General features: G+C 35.4%; 1 protein-coding gene across 1 annotated transcript in view; it reads left to right on the plus strand.

Annotated features, from left to right (window-relative positions):
* Positions 1 to 20,636, plus strand: part of ERC2 (ELKS/RAB6-interacting/CAST family member 2) — a 366,168-nt gene that overhangs the window by 270,929 nt on the left and 74,603 nt on the right. The window contains exon 14 of the mRNA XM_009880932.1: positions 1,919 to 2,079. Within this exon, the coding sequence (XP_009879234.1) occupies positions 1,919 to 2,079 (161 nt within the window). The remainder of the gene's footprint in view (positions 1 to 1,918; positions 2,080 to 20,636) is intronic.

The following is a 20,636-nucleotide window of genomic DNA, read 5'->3' on the forward strand; positions in this document are numbered from 1 at the left end:
CCACCCCCCCCCGGGATTTAAGTGCAAATATTTTTATTTTTTTTATTATTTCCCTCAAGTGTATTTTCTCATTGCTGCTTCTACTGTGAAAGTTCACTAGATAGTCATTTTACAAAGATATCTAAAACCTTAATCTTGAGAGTTTGCTTTAATGGAATCTTGCACCTGCACAGACTCTACTGCACAATTTGCATTCCTTGCCATTTCATTCATATCAGTGTTACACTGGTTTTACTTTCTGAGTGGAAAGTTGAACATCAGTAGCTTCAATGCTACTGGTAATTCTGATTCTGCATTTAGGAAATGTGTCTTACACACTGAAGAGTATAAGATGTATTCTAGTATTCCATTGATCTTATCAGAGTGTTTCTAAAGATGCAGATGCAGCTGGTGTAGAAGAACTAAGTAATCAGTGTATCATTTTCGAACAGGGTGTGAGTCCTCATTATAATTTGATGAAGACTGTGTTATTAATTTTGCTTTATTGAATTTGTTATATAGGAGGCAATGTGTGTTCAAATTGAAACAAAAACATGTGGCTTATAAATACTGATTGCAGGCTAGGAGGATTTACATAACAACAACAAACACCAATTAAGCATGAACTTGGGAGAAAACATCTTATTTTCTCTGTAGACGCATTGATTTTGTGACCACAGTGGAATATTGTCAGACTTTTCAATACACCAGCAGAAGTGAACACTTTTCAATGACCTGTATAACATGACCAACTGGAATATATCCTCTCTCCTATTGCATTTTATTTAGATGTTATTCCTGAAGTGTTGGCTAATTTATAAAATGTTAATATTTGGACAAAGGAGGTGAAAAAGAAAATACAGGAAATAGGACATTCATTATTTAAATCATTATATCTCATAGAAGCAAATTAAATCTGTTGTTTACTTGCAGCTCTTAATGTAAACTGTATAATTTGAACAGGGGGAAATCATACTGGTGTCCTGGGTACCAGAGACTATTTGTGACCCTCTGGTTCTGTGAATATAATGGTTCAACCCACAAGTAAATTTCCAGCTGCCTGACAGGTGTCACATGTAGTCTTCATTGTTTAGTGTGATAGACCATGCCATACACTTTTTTTCACTTCTGAATTTTGTTTTCTGAAAAAATGAAGGTTTTCTGAATTCCTGCAATAAGCAATTTATCCTACATCCAGTTGACATTTACCTACACTAAAGAAAAACCGGGATCAGCCTAACTTTCCTATGTTTCATACTTCAGAGATTCTCACAGTTATCATGAGGACCATTACTTGGTTGTTTTTAGAGCATTAACAGACATTTAAAGTTCAGAAGCATAGAATAATTCAGGTTAGAAGGGACCACTAGAGGCAATGCAGTTTAAAGATCTGAAAATACCCAGGGACTGGAGAGTCTACAGCTTCACTGGGCAACCTGTTCCGCACAGAAGCGTTTGCATTTTTTGATCAAAAATAAATGGATTGTCATGACCAGTTTTATATTAAAATATATGTCTATATCTGCATCTAAAATTTCTGAAATCACTATTATGATAAGTTACCACCACCCTGAATTTAAATAATATACACAATGCAGAAAATATTTATAAATTGTGTCTGTATGTGGCTGTGGCCCAGGTTAAATAGGTTTCTGGTGATCTGTGTTAGTTCTGTTTTGTGTAAATGTTGCATATTACACGATGGATTCGTCGAAAAAGATTTTTTTTGGTATTTAATGACTACTTCTGTTAGTTTTTAAAACAGTTAAGATAGGAATGGATTTGAACAGCCTTTTACTTAAAATAATTCTTTTTGTGTTGTTGTTTGGTATTGGGGTTTTTTTTTCTAGATTTATATAGATTTTTTTTTCCTGGATTTATATAGATTGCAGATTACTTATTGTAAAGAATACGGAGCTTAAAAAGTTTTCTCTCGTAGGTAGAAGAGCTGATGAATGCACTGGAAAAGACCAGACAAGAATTAGACTCTACCAAAGCCCGTCTTGCCTCAACACAGCAGTCTTTGGCTGAAAAAGAAGCACATCTGGCTAACCTGAGAATAGAGCGAAGAAAACAGCTTGAAGAAATTCTAGAAATGAAGTAAGTACTTTGATTTCTCTGATTTCTAGAAAAATTAAAATTACTACTTTCTTGCCATGAAAGAAGTTTTTTTGTTTTCTGTAAGTGTTTTTCTATGTATATATTTAAGTCTGAGGGACTTAAGTCTGTTTAAGTCTAAAGACTTCTAAGAGTTGTAAGACTGTTAAATTCCTTGTGAAATGTGGGAATGCAAAAGTCTTCATTTTAGAAGTACTCAACAATTGACACGTGAAGAATTTTTTGAAAGCTGTCCTTTGTTACATGCAATAAAATATCAGCACAATATAATTTCCATGAGAAACCGAGGGTTTAAAGCCCCATCTTTCAGTGGGAATTCTATATTGGAGTTTCTGTTAGTGTCAAATTCAAGGAAAGGGGTTTATTAACTCTATATGGATGGTGCAAAGTTTATTGCATTGAATTGGTTAAAAAAACCCGGCAAACTCAAACTGACAACCTATTTGCATACACATTATCACTATGTGTAAAAGTATAGAACTGAAAAAGGAAGATAGACCTGTAATTTAGATCTAACTTCCTACCCACAATAAAGGTAAGTATCTGTAATTACGGGATGTTTAAGCTCTGACATGATCTTTAAAATTGGCAGAAAAGAGTGAACCTGTTATGACTTGTCTAGGCTGGTGAGTGTGTAGTTAACATTCAACAAAGAAAACTTACAGTTGTAATTTCAAAACTGCTTTATTGAGGGAGGAAAAGAAAAACCCAAAACACTTAAGCCAAACTCAAAACACTTATATGACTTCAGCTAAGCTGCTGTAGATGTCCTTACATTTTACAGGAAAGTAAATAATCAGAAAAAGTGATATTAATAATGTTGCTGTAAATAACGCAAAGTGGAAATGGAGACATATGCTTACTAGAGTTGTATAAAAGTAGGTTTTAAGAATGGCTGCTATGTAATATAGGTGCAGAAATACAGTAATGTAAGCGTGAACGTTTCCAGTGAAATCAAAAGTACTTCTGCTTTTGACTTTAATGAACTCTGTATCTATACAGAAAAAGGGGAGCACATATGAATTAGAGTAGTATGTGATATTATATTCTATAATAGATACATTTTTCAGTTTTCTAATTTTCTTTTATATGTAGATGTTAATTCATCTATGATAACTCAGGTGCCCAATGCTAGTATAGTTCATGCAGTCATCTATTTTCTTTATAGTGCTTTGGTCTGTTCCTTTCAGTTTGTGCTTGTTTTTTGTCCTAATGCTATGATTATTTTTTTTCTTTTTATCATAGTTTTCAATTATTAACAACATAGTGGGGAAAAAGCAGTCTCTAATTCTGTTATTGTGACTTTTTTGGTTGGGTACACAGAATCTCACAGAACTGTATAAGGCATGTATCTTCAGGCTGGGAAGTGAGGTTGGCAAAAACTGGTGACGTTTGACTTTTCTTTTGATAAAAGCTGTTTTATTTTACGACTAAAATACTGAGTGCATGGTACTAGTGGTGAAAGCCACAGTATCAAAGTTCCAAATTAGATATAGTTTGGAATTAAAAAAGAGATATAAACATATAGTGTGTTTTTACAGTTTCAATTTAAAAACTAAAATAGTAAAATTAGAAGAAAATTTTAATTTAGCACCTACAAATTTAAATTAATAAAAATTTCTAGTTAAAAGTGTGGGGCTTTTTTTCGTTTCTTTGAGTAGTCATTAGTATGATTTCTTTTTAAAAGACTTCTTTCTCATTTTTCTTTTTTGCCTTTGCTTTCTTAATTGCTACTTTGTTAGCTGTGCAAGTATGTAGACTTTTTCTGCCATTACCTTTTTTTGTATCTTCAAGAAAAGCAATTGTTCATATGCAGTTTTAATTTTTAATCTTGAACTAGCTAAAATTCATCTGAAATTCTAAGTTAATAACAAAACTGACCTGTAATAATAAAATACAATTAATTATAATGCATACTTCTTCCTACTTAAGCCCCACAGGGTTACCTAATCCTCTGTCAGGGAGCTTTCCCAGCTACATAGCCCTGTCTTTTTACTTGTAATACTCTGATGCTCTAACTCCTATACAAATCACTTCCCCTGAAATCTGTGATTCAGCTAATAACCTAGAATTAGAACTCACTTTCATTTAAAAAAACCCATATTCTATTACTATTTTAATTCTATCCTAACTATACTTTCTGTGAAATATCTTACAAAGCTGAGTTCGTATTGGAGATGGAAACAGACAGGACTTCTGTTGTTTCTGGAAAGAAATGAATATGGCTATCAGACATCAGGATGATTTTGCTGGTCTAGGAGATAGGAAATAGAGTTAATGGACACAATAAAATATATAAAATCACAGCACAATTTTACTAAACAGAAAGAACAAATAGAATAATGACAGAAATTAACATGATCATATTTACTTTTTCTTTTTATTGGCTCTTTAACAACATTAGTACTGAACCAAGCAAATATGAACACACTTACTAATTTTTTTGAGCTCTGTATGGGAAGGGCTACACGCCTGCTATTAAATATAAAATAAAACATATATCTTAATTTTAGATTATTTATTAAGATATACTAAACAACATGAATTGATATACATGTATTAGTAAACTTTTAGAAATAACTCAGATATTTTATTACAGTAGTTTAATTTTTTAAATTGCTCACTGATATAAGTGTATGACAAACAATATTGCAAAACTGCTGCATTACAACAGAGTATACTAAATATGTTATTACTTCTTTTTATGAATAAAGTATACTTAAAAACAGATTGTAGAAGCTAGCTAAGACCCAAACAACCGCTGACAGAATAATGATAATTCTGTTGTAGCAATATACTAAGACAATGTGTCTTCTCTCTGATATTTTAAGATAATTTATTAATTGGCAACATTGACCATAACTTTTATTTGTCATTTTTTTAATTTAATATTGAGCAATTACAGTTTTTGGGTGCCAACTTCCAGTTAAATAGGCATGAACTGTGTGTTTAAGGCCATTCACAACGATTTCCTATGCTTATATTATGTTCAAGTTCCAAACATAACTCTGCATTCTACGCCCATCTGGCTGACATTGCCAAGATCCGTGTTAATTTACCGGCTACAATCAGTTGTCAGTTTTAGATAACTTCTTCAGTCATCATTACATGTTCCCATATACATTCAGTTATTTAAGGAAGTTTAGAATAAAAATGGATAGCAGCTTAATCTTATTCATTATCTGGTTGGTCTTTTGGAACTGGAAACTAGATAAGTGCCCATTAAATGAAAGGTAATTTGATGGAGGTAAACATCAAGTTATTCTTAACTTGATGCCAACATGTGACAAAATAAGATTTATTTGAAAAAATTTCAAATTGTTAGATTTGGAGAAGGATTTGCATTTGCATGTTACTTTCTAAATATGTGATTTTTTTTTTGATTTTTTTTTTTTGTTCCCAAATGTCTATTAAAAATATTGCTATATTAGTTCTGGAGGAAATATTTTTGTTATGGTCATATTATTTTAGCAGTGCACACATAACTCATACTGACATTAATGGAAGTTACACATACATGTTAACAGTGAAACGTAGCATGTGTTCAAATCCATCATTTTGCCTAATTGTCTTAATGCTTTGTGGTCTTTCTATCCATGCACTTATTTTTTAATAAGTGGTAGTTTAAAAAAAATTCTATATTGCAGTGTGACAAAAGGCATGTTAGTGTTTTTAAAAAATGTATTTATCATCTACAGAAATGTTTCAATTGGCCTGAACTTAAAAATTGGTAGTTAGAAATGTATATCAAGACTACTTTTCCCCGACATTGTTTTTTGTTTTCTGAGAGTCCGCAAGAAGGGAGCACAGCCTACTGAGAACTTCACAAGGCTTGCCTAGAAAAGCTTATTCATTTTGTAATATGAAGAGCTTGAGGGTAGGAGAAGTTTCTGCTCTGTGATGTGGTGGGTTTTTTTCCAGATGTTTCAGAAATACCATATTTGTGGAGCATACTTTCATGACCACCAGGCGTCCACAATGCTTTCATACAGATGTCTTTTCCTGCATGGTGGTTCGTTCCAAAACTCATAAACCTGCTTGTAATGAAATTAGAGAGCTGTATAGATAGATAAATGAGTATTTATATAATATTAAAATGGCTTTTTATATGTATGTGAAATAAATGCCTGTCCTTATGGAAAGTGGATTTTACTCTATGGGATAGATCATCTTTTTAGAAATGGTCAAAATTATTTTCCCTTTGGAAGATATAAAGTTTGACCTGGAGAGCCAATAGTCATAAAAGAAAGTCTAATGGCATGTGAGGGAAAAGATATAAAAATTATTATCACCACCTTTGTTAGTTCAACTTCTAAATTATATGCATGTAATCTTCAAGCTGCAACCACTGAAGTGAAAATCAAAACAAAAAAACCCCAACCCACCCAAACCCCCCCCAACTTTGTTATCAAAACTTGGAGTTTTCTTGGTTAAAAGCCCTTAAATTAACTTTCTGTGGTGTTTACTCTACTTAGAAATATGTTTAAATACAAGATTAAAAAAAATATTTCCTTGTGGTTTTGCGTTGATTTGATAATCTTTCAGTGACTTAGTTACGTGTGACAAACACAGCACTTGGTAGTGAGTGACCATGGGCTTAATCCCCAAAAAGACGGAACTTCGTGTTTTGACTTGAAGATCTGTTAATTCTTAATTTTTGAGATCCAACTGTTAATTACTGAGTGTTTCCTTTAGCAGTCAACTCAGTAGACTCAGTGCTCTGAAGCTTTTGGAGTATCCTGAATGAAATTCTTGCCAAGAGTTTGAAAGGTAATTTCCTTGACTTCGGTAGAGTTCATGCCATCACCTGTGGGTGTTGCTGGAAATGATTGTGCCCTGAAATTCACTACAAATTTCCAGAAGCATATATATTTTCCCTGATGTGGAATAGATCAGATTGCTTCAGTAATGAAGCATTAAAGATCTCCTAAAAAAATAACCAGCTACTAGTCCTTTCATTCAATAACACAAATAGAACATTGCTGTGCTGTCCAAAAAAAATTATTTTAAATTAGATTTTGCAATAAATTTTCTCACAGTGACAGTATAATATTAAACATCCCTTCCTTTGTTTAAGAATGTCCACCATATTTTCACTGAAAATAATAAATGAATATTGCTTATCTCTGTTTTCCAGTATGTTTACTTTATTCATTTAACAGCACCTGTGTATAGTCAAGGATGAAATATTTGTGGGAAGAAGGGGATAAAATGTTTTTTCCACCAAGCGTTCAGGCCCACCAGCTGCCACTCTTTGCAGAAGTACTGAACACGCACTGTACTTTTACCTGCTGGGTTAGTGGTTCAGCTGCACTGCCAAACAAGGAGGGGGCACTTGTATTTGCCACTAGATGCCAATCTCGGGTGCAAGACCAGGGTCTGGATCTGCTTTGTTCCACAAACTGGGTATGAGCAGCTTCGCAGAGTAAGGAGGAAGCTTGTCTTGTTGCTGGGAAGAGAATGTGTCTGTCACCTGGTCTGACTGGTACCCTCCTTCCTTTTAGTGCAGGGAATTCGAGCGTGGGTGAGTATACAAATGGCTTCAAGTGGACTTCTGAGGATATTGCAGGGATGAAGAGGGTCTTTGAATGAATTCTGGAAGTCAGGGATCACAGCCCAACGGGAAGACTGTGTAAGATGTAAAACTAGAGAGTCACAGTCAGATTTTGTAGGAAAGTCAAAATGCTTTATGAAGTACTGGTGGCAGAAGTATAAGGGAGTTTACCTTTCATCTGTTTTTCCGCAGACATACTCCTTTTTTCCATCTATAAATTTTACTGGAGTACAAGTTGGGGATTTCACATCTGTGTAGCAGCTCAGCAGGAGCTGCTGCTCTGACAAGGGCTGTTGGATGTCCAGAGAATCTAGACATGTTTCCAGCACCTGGACAAATCGGCTCATGTCCCTGCCTTACATTCTCCTATTACTATTTCCATCCATCACCATCTGAGACTGGCACTTGGAGAGGGAAAGGGAAAGGAACTCAGCATGTTTTCCTTTATTTATGTCTTAATTACTCTACCCCAAGAGGTTCTGTCACCCACAGGATAGTGGTTTCTTCCATGTTGCTGTGGGTACAGCTATGGTCAAAAGCACTTCTGAAATCTCTGTGTGAGTAGTAAATCCAGTGCATCTGGAACATTTCAGAGTAATTGTGTATGCAATTCACCTGTTCAGTTCATACACAGGCCAGAAGCATGACACTCATTGACAGGAAAATCCCTGATGAAATTGTAGGGTCTCTACTTGCATGTAGTCATGAAGTTAATTTCCTTTTTTGGGGTCTTGCATACAGCAGCAAGGGTGAGGAAAGCAATACAGAAAGGTAAGAGAAATTGGCAAGGTGACTTAAGGTTGGAACTACTCTTTGAAATTGCTGGGAACTCACTCTTTAAAATCACTTAAAATTATAGTTTCCCTATAGACACTGCTGTCTGTGTTACAGTTTGGCAGTGCTTTTGCCCAACCCCCTTCTTTCTGGAAAGGAAAGCGAGAAGGTAGATAACCATTTCTCTTGCCTACACTGAAAACTGAGGTATTTAACGCAAAGATGCTTAGTTTATGCTCCTTTTTCAATGCTAGTATATTCTAAAAAGAGCCAGCACCTACCTTGGGGGTAGTTCTAGGCTAAATAAGTAGCAGTGGGTACATGACATTAAAGGATACTCTTTGAATTGAAGTTAAAGCAAATACACCAGATTTCTTAGACTATTAATGAAGTATTTTGAGAGTAGGATCATTTAAAATATTTTTTTTCTACTTTGTCAGCTCTAGTATAGCCTATATTTTGAGTAAGATAGCTATGATAATTTCTCTAACATGAATTCTTTAATGTATCATTACTTAATAGGTCAGATAACAGAGTAGCGTAAACATAGCTGTGGAGAAAAAATAATTTTCAGAAAGCAGTTTACTATTCTTTGTAATTTTATTAGAGGGATTATTTTGTCTTGTTTCAACTGTGGTAATGTAGACTACAAACATGTTCAGTGACTGGATAGCAAGTTGATTGTCTCAAAAATTGCACCATTTCAAATGTAGAACACTAGACTGTTTTTTAGTAACCTGTGGACTGCTTCTATTTAATTGTAGGATTCATGCTGAGAGCGTAGAGAGTCATATCCCAAGTTAAATACAAACAAAACAGCAGGATGTTGATACAACTGTGACTTCCATAGGAAGTAGTTAGAATGGTAATGTGGTCTCCTTCTAACTTGGGTGGAAAGTCTCTTGTGACTGCTTTTGCCCCACAGACCTGTAACACAGCATGCCTTGACTAACATTTTTGACACCAACTTGCAAACACCATAAAGATTAGAGAAAACCAAATGAAGGCTTTGTTCTCTGGAACAGAAGCTTTCTTGACTAAAATGAAGAGATGTTTTTCTTTTGTAAACAATGAAGGGGCACAAAGCAATAAAATGTTTCTCTGTGAGAATAGAATGAGTGAACTCTTTACTTGGCAAAGCGCTTCTGTTATTTAGACATATGAGTGTCACCAAGTTCCTATTCACTTGAGAGTCTTATGAGTTCAGACTAAATGATAGTATACTTTCATTTTATTTTATAAGATTCATGATATTTGAAATTTCATCAGCATGGGAAGAAAGCGTGCCATTTCTTTTCTTCATTTTGTTCTTGTTAAGGTCAAAATTTACTTTCAAAATAGATTTTCACCTGCTATTGAAGGTGAGTAAGATCAATTTAGGATTTCTCTGAAACATGATATGAGAGGCTGGTTTTTGCCTGCTTTTACATGGGTGTCCAAGCAAAGGAAGCTGGAGCCTCTCCCATGTTTCCTGTCCCCTTTAGACAGTGGGAGAGTGCAGGAACAACCTTTTCAAAGTGTTTCCCTCCCAAGAAGGCAGTGCCATCCTCTCTGTTATGGAGTGGCAGTAGTGCTTCTTACGTCACAGAAGCATTGTCTGAAGGCGAACCAGAAAGAGTGCAGACGTATTCCAGAGAACACATATTATGGTTATAATAAGTAAGCATCGTTTTCTGATCTAGAAAATGGTTTTGACCAGCTTGCTTTCTTCGTCTCATAAGTGTTTTGGTTTAATTATCATGTGTTTCCCTGAGTAATGTTCTCAAGAAGCTATAGAAAGTTAAGCTTCTGGTTCTCTAGTTGTAAAAATGATCTTCCAGGTTCCTATGATCCATATGGTTTGAGGCATCTCCCACGCAGAAGGGGACTTCGATGTTAGTTGCCCCCCTGTATCCTAGTAGTGCACTTTTCTTTCCAACTTTGTTGCTATTATTCTCTGCCCATTCAGGTACCTTGCCTCAGTTAGAAAAATAACAGTCAGTGCTCCAGCAGACATTTTATGTTGGTAATTCCACAGTACTTAGGGGTTTTATCTCTCTAGTACTTTCCCCAGAACCTGAATGGTAGAGAGATCAAGGGGATCCTGCAGCTGCTTTATGAGGGAGAGATTCAAAGACTCTTCACTCTGGGGAGGGGAAGGCAGGGGGAGGATATGTTTGAAGTTTGCAGAATCTCAAAGGAAGGCATAAACTGAACATAGAACTGTTGTTTGCCAGATCCCCCAGCAGGAGGAATATTAGACACTTGCTGAAGTTAATCAGTGATCGATTCGAAAGAGAGAGAAGTGGTGTAATGATATATCTTGATTCATTGCATTCTAAATTCGTGTGAGGTGGAATAGTATTCAGACAGGGACAATGATGAGAAGGATAGTGAGAAGGGACTATGAGTGAGTATTCAATGAAACGTGGACAATGGTAAAAGGAAGAGGGCTCTGCAAACCTGAAAAATTAAAATGCAGGTCTGGACACTTCCAACGGAAACGTATAGTTTGAAGTATATTTGTATTTTCTAAGGAAACTTACTATTTTTATCTAAAGTCAACTTAGTGGGGAGTTCAGCAATCTTAACTTTGTAGATAAAGAACAAAAAGTTTGTATGCTATCTACTAAGTATCAAATGCTTTTTGTCTGGTTTCCATTGCACAGCTTCTTTTTTTTTTTTTTTTTTTTTTTTTTAAACGTAGGAAAATATAAACAAAAAAATAATTTCGCTTCTGTTTCATGGACTTTTTTTAAAGCTGACTGAATTACGCCCTTGTCTACTGAAACCCTCTTAGTATAATTCCCATTGGCCTCTGTGACACCTAGGGCAGCGCTGATCAACTGCAGGCTCCCATATTCCTAACCTCAGCCAACTGAATATGATTCTAGCAGATGTTTCTGCATTTTAGACCTCAAAATATGATGGGTCAGTTTTTTTTCCTTTTCCAGTGGCAAATCTTGCATACTTGAGACCCAGGACATTCAATTCAATGGTAGGAATTATGAGCTGAGGGTCTCCCCAGTGGGATAATGCTGAACTTAATGTAAACTCAGATCTTTGAAAATGGAGAACCAAAGTAATTTAAAGGTTTGGATCATTTAAACTAAATCACTGGATTATTTTTTAATATTGTATAAAAATATAAAGTGTGGATAGAAATGTATATGATTGTTTTCTATTAAAAGGAAAAGGTCTTATAAAGTCAGGAGAGAACAGAGTCAGAAGCAATCAAACAGGAGCAGCTTTCTTAGTGTGGCAGAAGGGGAAGGTTTGGTTAGCTTTCTCTGCTTTCCCATTACTCCTTAGATGCTATGAAGTAAATCCACTGCTGCCTCCTTCCTGTGCTTCCTCATTCCTCCCCCTCCCCATGTCCCCAGCAAAACAAGTACTTCTGTGTGTGCTGTGGAAAAATAAACCCAAGTTCAAATTGCTTTGTTTCCTCTGATTGGATTCTCTCTCTGATAAGGTGCAAGATGTGCTTGAAGTTTTGCTCTGTCATGTCTGTGAGCATTCATTAATGCTCTAATGTGCATTCTCTCATGGTTTGTAAGGTGTGAGCTCATGGGGCAGTTTTTCTGCCTGTAAGGGTATAAGTAGGATTTACTCTTTTATCTAACTGATATAATGACACCTGTAAGAATTTATTGTCATAGAGGTCTGTACCCATATCTTGAAATGAGTCAAAGACTTTCTGTCTTTTGGGGTCTTTTGGGGAGGGATACCATATTTTAAATCCAAGAGAACTTCACACTACTTGTTCTGGTGGTGTTTATGCCCTCCCACTGAACTGTGTTTAGCTTACCTATTTAGATTATAAGCCTGATAAGACTGATCAATGCTCTTTATTAATACTAATATTAATTATGCCAGGCATAATGGACCTTCCTGCATCGGCCATCCAGCATTACTATAATAAACAAGATAATAATAAAAACATGTATCGTGTTATCACTGTCAACACTAAACAATGCGAGCCTAGAAATATTGTAGTAAAAAGAGAATTTTTCAAATATGATTGTTAAAATACGGCATAGCACACAAAAATGTGCTATGACACTGAATTTCTAATGAACAACACCTCTCAGTGCTATGCTGCTGTTTAGCAGAGACTGAGAAATCATGACAGTGATCCTACGTGATGACAGTAGAAATTAGGATGAGCTCATCTCATTTTTCTCTGATTGTGAACAAACTTGGCTATGTCCACACTGTTGTGTGGGGTACCAGGGTATCTCAGCAAAGAAAAGCCTATTTAAGAAGGTACGTTATTTTAGAAGGTACGTTATATAAGTCTGTGCTACATCTTACAGTCAAGCTGTTGTGTTCAGGTAAACATCACCTTAAAAGGACACCTTGGCTTGCTTCCTTAGGGTGAAGTGGCTTGAAGTGAATAGATAAACTTTTCAAGTCGAAACAAAAGCTTGGTCACAGCAAAAACTTACACAGAATATTGTTAGTGCATTTCCCAAAGCCCATCCAGTTTTAGTTTTGTAAATATGCAGATGCTAAGGGAGGAACTGTGATTCACTAGCTTAGATTAGAAATGTAAAAATACTTTTTTTTGTGGTTAAACTCTTCCCAGTTTCTAACCACTCCTCCCTCAAACATATAGTTTATCTTTGTTGCATTTGACTCCGACCAAAATTAGGCCCCACCAGCCTCTGAGGATCATCATGTTGCTAAAATCATTCTAGTTACTAGGGATTCTTCTTTTTTGCTTCCAAACAAACTCACCTTTATCCTTTGAAGAGTGGCTTACATGGTTCTCATCTTCTAGGTGGTAGGGAAAATGTGAATCGGTTGGCCTAACAGAGACAGTCATTAAACGTACTACTTTATTTTGTTTTTCATCCCCCCTGAGCTTTCTTTATGGTTAGGAAACAGATAGGTACTGAGGAGAAAATGTTGAAGGTAGGTTTTATAGGCTAGGATAGGTAGGTCACCTCTGTGCGCAATGCAGAATCAAAGCTAGCCTAGATACTTTCAAATCCTTACATTACATGGATTGTGAATATAAGTTATTGAACAAAATTCTAATTCCGCTTAAATCTACATACATAAGAATGTAATTTAATATCCTACCTTATTTCTTTAGGCTGGAAGAGTTTTGAATAAAATGCAGTTCAGTTATAGGATCTTATTGCATCAGTCAGGGAGCTACTGGCAACTTCACAGTGGTTATGTTCTGCTGGCTGCATGGCGAGCTGTGTCCCAAAGACTGGCTAGGAAGGAGTGATGTAGTTAATAGGAAGGGAGATCTGAACTTTTAAACCCCCTCACTCTAAAAGCTCCAAAATATGGAATTTTCTCATCACTATTTAGGGGATTTACTGTGTTTGATAACTTATGAGTATTTTGGTGAGCTGGACAACCTCATCCAGGTTTTGTATGACTATCTTGAGAAACTCTTTTTAGTTTTCTGTGTGGTCTGTAAACAAAAGGGAAGTAGTTCATGTCTGTGGGGTTTAGAGCAGGAGCTGCTGTTGGGACTAGTGTGAAATTCAGTAGCAAAAAAGTAGAGATTATTACGTAACACCTGAAGAATAGGAGCCCCAGAGGTGTGGTAGATCATCATCTGTCACCCAGCAACCTGATACCCTCTTACCAGAGTGGAAAATGCTCTGACATTCATGAGCTTAAAGCAAAGACTTTTCACCTATTGAAAAATATTTAAACTTTCAGTATGCATAGAAGAGACTTGACTGCCTTCCAGTTTTGTTTTGGGTGCCCATAACCCCCATCACTCCCCTGGATTATTTTGTCAAAAAACTGAAGGAAAACTGGCGAAGTGAAAACAGTCTTTTATGGGTTTTGTGGCTATGCATACATGTGTACCACCCACCTACCCGCTACTGCCCCCCCCATCAGATCCCTGCTTAAAAAAAAAGTACAAGGATCCAATTAGGATAAAACTTACCTGTAGTATTTTCACAGTTGTATTAAGAAATGTAATTTGTATTATTTCTCTCTTAGAAAGATCTCCCTTCAACACTTCAATACTATGATGTTTTGTTTAGTCTAATGTAGGTTTTTGTTAGTATCTAGCCCAGAAATGAATCTAATTAACAGATGAACTTAGGAAATCCCTACTGTAATTTGGCAACTAAATGAATGGGGGATATCAGTATATGACAAGCAACTTCCACTTAAGGCTAATGTAACTATTACCTCATTAGAAGTGCAACTTTACACTCTTCAAATAAAACCTTTATTGAATTTAAAATATGTATTTGACAAAGGACTAGCTGAACTTACTTGAAATTGGCTTTGTGAAATTATGCTGCCTTTATTGATACTGACTAGCTTTATAAATGTTTATCTTAATTATGTTTTATTGTGATTAAAAAAGATTGCAGATACTCTGCCCTTTCTGTAAAGTGAGCTGTTGGAGCGTTTTTTGTTAAAGATGGGGGTAGGGTACAAAGAATAGTCCAGCTCCAGAGAGGAGGCCCCTCACAGGCCATATGAATCCACTTACATGTAAATTGCTTGTCTATATGAATTAAGGTGAAGGTTATGAAAGAACTGCATTTCTGTGTTTATTGTAGGATTTTTGACAGTCTCTTTCCTCTTTCAAGTAAATTTGGCTTAAGTCCACAGTCAGTACAGTTTTAAGTAAACTCCTCTTTTGTTACATTAACAAGGTTATAACATCACTGAGGCAGATTTCCAGCTGCATGAATTGAGGCCTAAGCATGCAGACGGAGAGGATAATTAAAACCTTAGGGTGGGTGAGTTAAACTACCAACTAAAATTGGATAAAAGGCTAATTGTCCATAGCAACATAATACATGTTTCTAAATACCTGTGAAATAAAGATGAATATTCGTGGTCTTTTAATTCCTTTTTGAATGCTCAGATTCAGATTATATTTTAGGGCGTAACAAGAATCAAGAGGAAGTAAATGGAAACTCAAAGAATTCTTTCCCAGATATTGTTCTATTTTAGTTATTAATTGAAAAACAGAATTATTTCGAAGACTTCAGTGATTTTCTGACTTTCTTTACAATACAGGAAGCATTTTTGTGTAGGAAGTATGAGCCTCGCTGTGTGATATAGTATATCGGTATGGACTGGTCGGTGCTTTGTCAAAATTTGTCATATCTCTTTTTCCTTCCTCCTTTTTTTCATTATTAAGAGTGGAGTTACATACCTTTGGTGACCTTCAAGAAGATGACATAGAGTCAGGCAAGATGATACATTACCACAAAGTTAAAAAAACAAAATGGGTTGTAATGGCAGCTTGTACTGAACTAAATGAATTGTGAAGGCCCATTTGTTATTCATTAGGAGAAGCAGAGCAGATTACTGTTCTGCCTTCATAGGGAGCCTTTAAACTTAAGGTCATTTTACACTAGTACCCTTGTGGCATGGACAGCGTTTAATACATTTTTAACAGCTTTTACATTTCCATGGTTTGCAGCAGTGCTGGTTGAATCATTTCTGTAATGAAGGTGTTTTAAAGTAGTTTAGAGTTACTTTGGGGGAAAAAACAGGAAAAAAAAAAAAGAAATAATTGGGTTGATGAAGTGACTTTATATACTAAAGAGCTAAGCATGCAGAACGTACTGCTATAAAGTAACGCATGCTGATTCCCACTGCTACAGAAGGACATCCCGGGGGAACCATGCTTTTTTGTTGTTGTTGGGTTGGGGTGTGTGTGTGTGTTATTATTTTATTTTAACATAAATAGAACTATAGTTGTTTTTTCACAGTGCTCATTCCTTTGGAAGGAAGGAAGGTCTGAGGACAAACTTTTTTGAGCTATTTCTGAGTTGCTCAGGAGTCTGATGGAGAGCATTCAACATTTTGGCATGTTTTGGGGAAGTGTGCATGCTAACTGTCATAACTGTTGTTGTGGGCATCTAAGGAACCCAACGTAAAATGAATGTGGAGGGTAAAATTTTGCTGATCAGAATAAATGTTGATTATTTCAATACTTCTCAAATGGTTCAGTGGTGCTGTGGAAAGTCAAAGCAGAAAGGTAGGTACCAATATGAAAAAATCTTAGAATAATTTGTTCAAAAGTGCTAAACAAATCTAAAATTCTATTGGCTTAAAGAATGATTTTTAACTCTAAATAAAGGCATAGTAACCCCAGTTAAAGGAGGTAGTAATTTCACAAGCTCATGTTTTATTGTAGACTATAGTCTTTCATTTGCTACTTTTTAATTATGTTGTGGATTTAGTGGTCAAAATCCATATTACAGTGACTTTATTTTGTTCAGAAAATATTAGAACACAAAGCATGCACTGTGTTTCAAGATTTGTTTACAAATAAACTTAATTAAGAAAATGCTGATTTAAATGTATGATGGTACTTCTCCCAGCAGCCAGTCGACCCCTAATTTCCTTTTCCTTGTTTAGCAGATTATCAGTATTCATTCTATACTTCATTGCAGATGGCTTTCTCTAGAGCTTTCCTATTGATTTTACTGTTTTGTGAGGATAAATGCTGACAAAATACATGTGGATCACAACCAGCATATGAGGAAGAAAAAAAGACACATTCTTGTCAGCAGAAGTATTTTTTTTTCTGAGATTTTGAACAATACATATTTTAAAGCCGAAAGGCTATGTATCTTCAGAAAATAGCAAGCTTTAAATAACATTTTAAATGCAACAATGATTGTTTTTATTTAATATTGGAGAGATAGTAGAATGTAAGAAACTGTGAACTCTCAAAATCTTGTTGCTGTTTGGACTATATATTTTTTCAATAAAATTAGATTCTTTTTATATAAGTTTTACATTTTCAGTTGCACCAGTATTACTGACTTTTCCCCCAATAGAAATATTTTTCTTCTTTTACCTTAGCACTAGCTTCATGTAGTTATTTCTGGTTTGTGAACTAAAGCTGTTTTAATGAAACCTACTTTAATCTCTCTAAGTTTTTTAAAAGTTCTTCACACGTGAAAGCATAGACTGTCAATATATGTCCATAAAATACGTATCAAGAGTGGTTTTGTTTGGTCAGAAAATGAACCCCATCCCTTTTGTTATTTTAGATTTCTGAATATGCAGTGGTGGGTCTGTTATCATCCTATGCCAAAGCAATACCCTAAGAAAGGCATAGTGCCACTACTTTCAGTTGTAAAACTGATGAGAACATAAAAAAAAAATTCTTTGAAGGCCATGCAATTCTGAACTGGGGTATAGTGTAAATTCAATTTTAATTTCATTTTTTTTAAACTAAGTACATATAATTACTGATAACCGTATTTCATTGCCTGAAACTGTGTTTATTTTTCCTTTAAGTTACCTTACAACCTTTTCATGTTTGTAATTTATTTTTCAGAAATGTAAAATAAAGAACATACTAGTAAGATGAGAGTTCCAATGTTGGGCTACCTTAATTATAAAATTCTGTTAAGTAACTAAGACACTTTAATGTTCACTCTGTTGGCCCTTTGACACAGGGCTGTCTCCTAAGTTGAGGATTGTACCCTCTCCAGTTCTGACGCTACTTCTAGCACAGTACTTAGTTGATCACCTCTTGGGTTGCCATTGCTTAGGTGTCTTGTTAGCATTTTCAGACAGATTTTGTAGCAACTATGATCAATAATACACAAGATAGCCAGAACAATTCCTGTGTGCCTCCAGAATGTTCTTTGCATTGTGTGATGTTCCCCACAGGAGGGTCCCTGTGGCAGTAGTATGCCAAGAGAGGCTTACTTAGAATAATTACAGATGTTTATTCTGCCACTGGGAAGTGATACATTTAGTCACATGTTTTGATTCAGCCAAGAGTTCCAGAGTTTGAACAGGTTAAAAATAAAACAAACCAACCAACCAACCAAACAAAAAAACCAAACAAACAAAAAAAACAAGCAAAAAAAAATCTCTTGAACATAGGCACGAAAGACTGCTATAAAACAATTCCTTTGGACACTGATATCGTTTGAAGTGCTTAGGCACTGTATGTCCCACTTACAAAATTGTTACCTTGCTGGAGCCACATAGCAGAAAGTTTGGCCCAGCATCTTCATATATGTGAATTTTCTCCGTTTGATAATACTTTTCCTACAATCTCTGTGTGAGGCAAAAGATTCAGATGCTTCTTCAAAGGGAGAATCCATGTTTGTTTTCTGGGCCTTTTTGTCAAGTAGGAATTGGGACATTCTGAAAGACTTCCACATGAAATCACTGCTTTTTGACATATCGAAAGGGTTAGGCCTTAGTCAATTTTATGCCTTAAGAATGACTTTGTGGTATAATTTTACCCTTTTCTGGTTTCCAGAGGCAACCAGACTTGGTGATTCAGGATGTCACTTGGTATCCATGTTCCTACTTCTGTCCTTTTTCCCCCTAGTTGTTAGTGTTTTTCATAAAAACAAAGATTGTAGCTACCTTCTGAGTCACTTTAGTTTCTCTTCCTTCACTCCTTCTCATTCTGTTAACAAAGAAATCTAACGATTTTCTTTTTGTTCTCTTTTTCCAAGAGCAAATTGTCTCATATAATACGTAAAATTGTTCTGTTTTTCAGAGAGACCTAGGCGTTGTAATTTTGCCATAAAGATTATACTGATACATCAAAAGGAGTAGGACTTCAAGTCTGCCGTGTATTTATTTTTATCATTTCATATATGTCCAGGAATGCGCAGGTGTTGTAACTGAGGCTTGGTCCTTGTACTTTGGTGTCCTAAAGTTAGTTTTTTGTGTATAAACGTTATAGGATGGTTGCAATTCTCAGTCATATTTACTAGTACGCTTGGCAATAAATATCAGAAGCTTGTTTGTTCTGTTCGGACTGCTGTTTTGGGGATTATTTGAAAGATTAATTTAAGATCTAACTTTCACTTTTTATGGCTTTTTTCTCTTAAAAATTGCAGGAAGCTTGTGAATAAAAACTATTCTATGAGGTATCTGTATTAGTATTAACTCTCAATTCAGAGGCCACACACATCCAACCAGGTAGAGCAAATCCTGACCCGCAGTCACGTTCTTAATATTCCTCATAGAATACAGTTACACAGAGGGACTTCTTCTGAACGACTTATCACACAGCAACCTGTGTAGGTGATAGCAGAAAGACAGAGAAATCATGAAATAAGTTCTTTTGTTTTCTTTATCTTTGGGAAAATATTATCTCACAGTCCATAATAATGACTATTGAATCCAATAGAGACACTAGGAGGAGAAAAATCTTTTCAGGAAGGGATTTCCATATTCCTGTTATATGGAATCTATTCAGACCTCAAAAAAAATTAATATTCACTAAAATAAGACAGTAAATTTGTCTCAGCTGATCTTTGGTTATTTTAGTGTTTGCCTTCTATAAATAGTGTAGGAAAAGAATTTGTTTGTAGAAGTGTTCACAAAACCACTAAATGTTTAGCTTGTTTTAAATAATGGTGACTGTATGTGTGCATCCTTGGCTGAAATTTGATTATAAAAGTTGTCTACCCCAGTCTATGGAAAGGCACATAAAAATCCAAGACATAGGTGATATGGAAACCTACTTTTATAAGAAACAACTTCTTTCCTACCCTGCATTTTTTAAAAGTACCTAGGTTTTGAGATAGTACAAGTGTATCTATGGCAGTTTATTTTCTTTGAACCTATGCAAGTCAGCCCTATGATGGATCTAATGTATCTGGGAAGACTGTCAGTTTTACCCCTCAGTCATAATAAAGTGGGTCCATTTGCTGTGGCACAAAAGAGACATAGTGTGATAGGATTTGTGAGGAACTGCTAATGGTTAGAGCTTTGCAGTGTGCCTGTTTCCATCTAGGCTAGATGAATCTAAATGATAAAATTTCTATGTAAATAACCAAATTTGACTAAATAGGTATTAAGTATTACTGAAAATAAATTCAAAATATTATTGGAAAGAGAGATAAATGGTAATCCACAGACAAAATCTTGCAGTGGTTGTGGTCTGTTGTGTTATCCTTGCATCGCAAAGCAAGCAGGGGGTTTCTTTAAAGAGAGCGTAAGAAAAATAACCTGGTTTGGAGAACCCTGTATTGTTGTAAACCTGGCAAAACTATGAGAGGAAGAAAGACTTTTTCAGTTGTATTCCTTCAGGTGGTTAACCCTCAGACTGATGAGAACAGTGACAGAATAAACAAACACCAGATAAAAGATTCATGTTGAGAGCAGACATCCTGCCTCACTAAGGAAAGAACTGATTTCTGTACCAAGTGGTTCTTTTTACATTGACCATGGTGGTTGGAGCATGTTTCTTAGATGGGAAAGACCAAAGTACTTCTAATGTAGAATT

Source organism: Charadrius vociferus, unplaced genomic scaffold, assembly GCF_000708025.1.
Source record: "Charadrius vociferus isolate BGI_N301 unplaced genomic scaffold, ASM70802v2 scaffold63, whole genome shotgun sequence".
Taxonomy (NCBI): Eukaryota; Metazoa; Chordata; class Aves; order Charadriiformes; family Charadriidae; genus Charadrius; species Charadrius vociferus.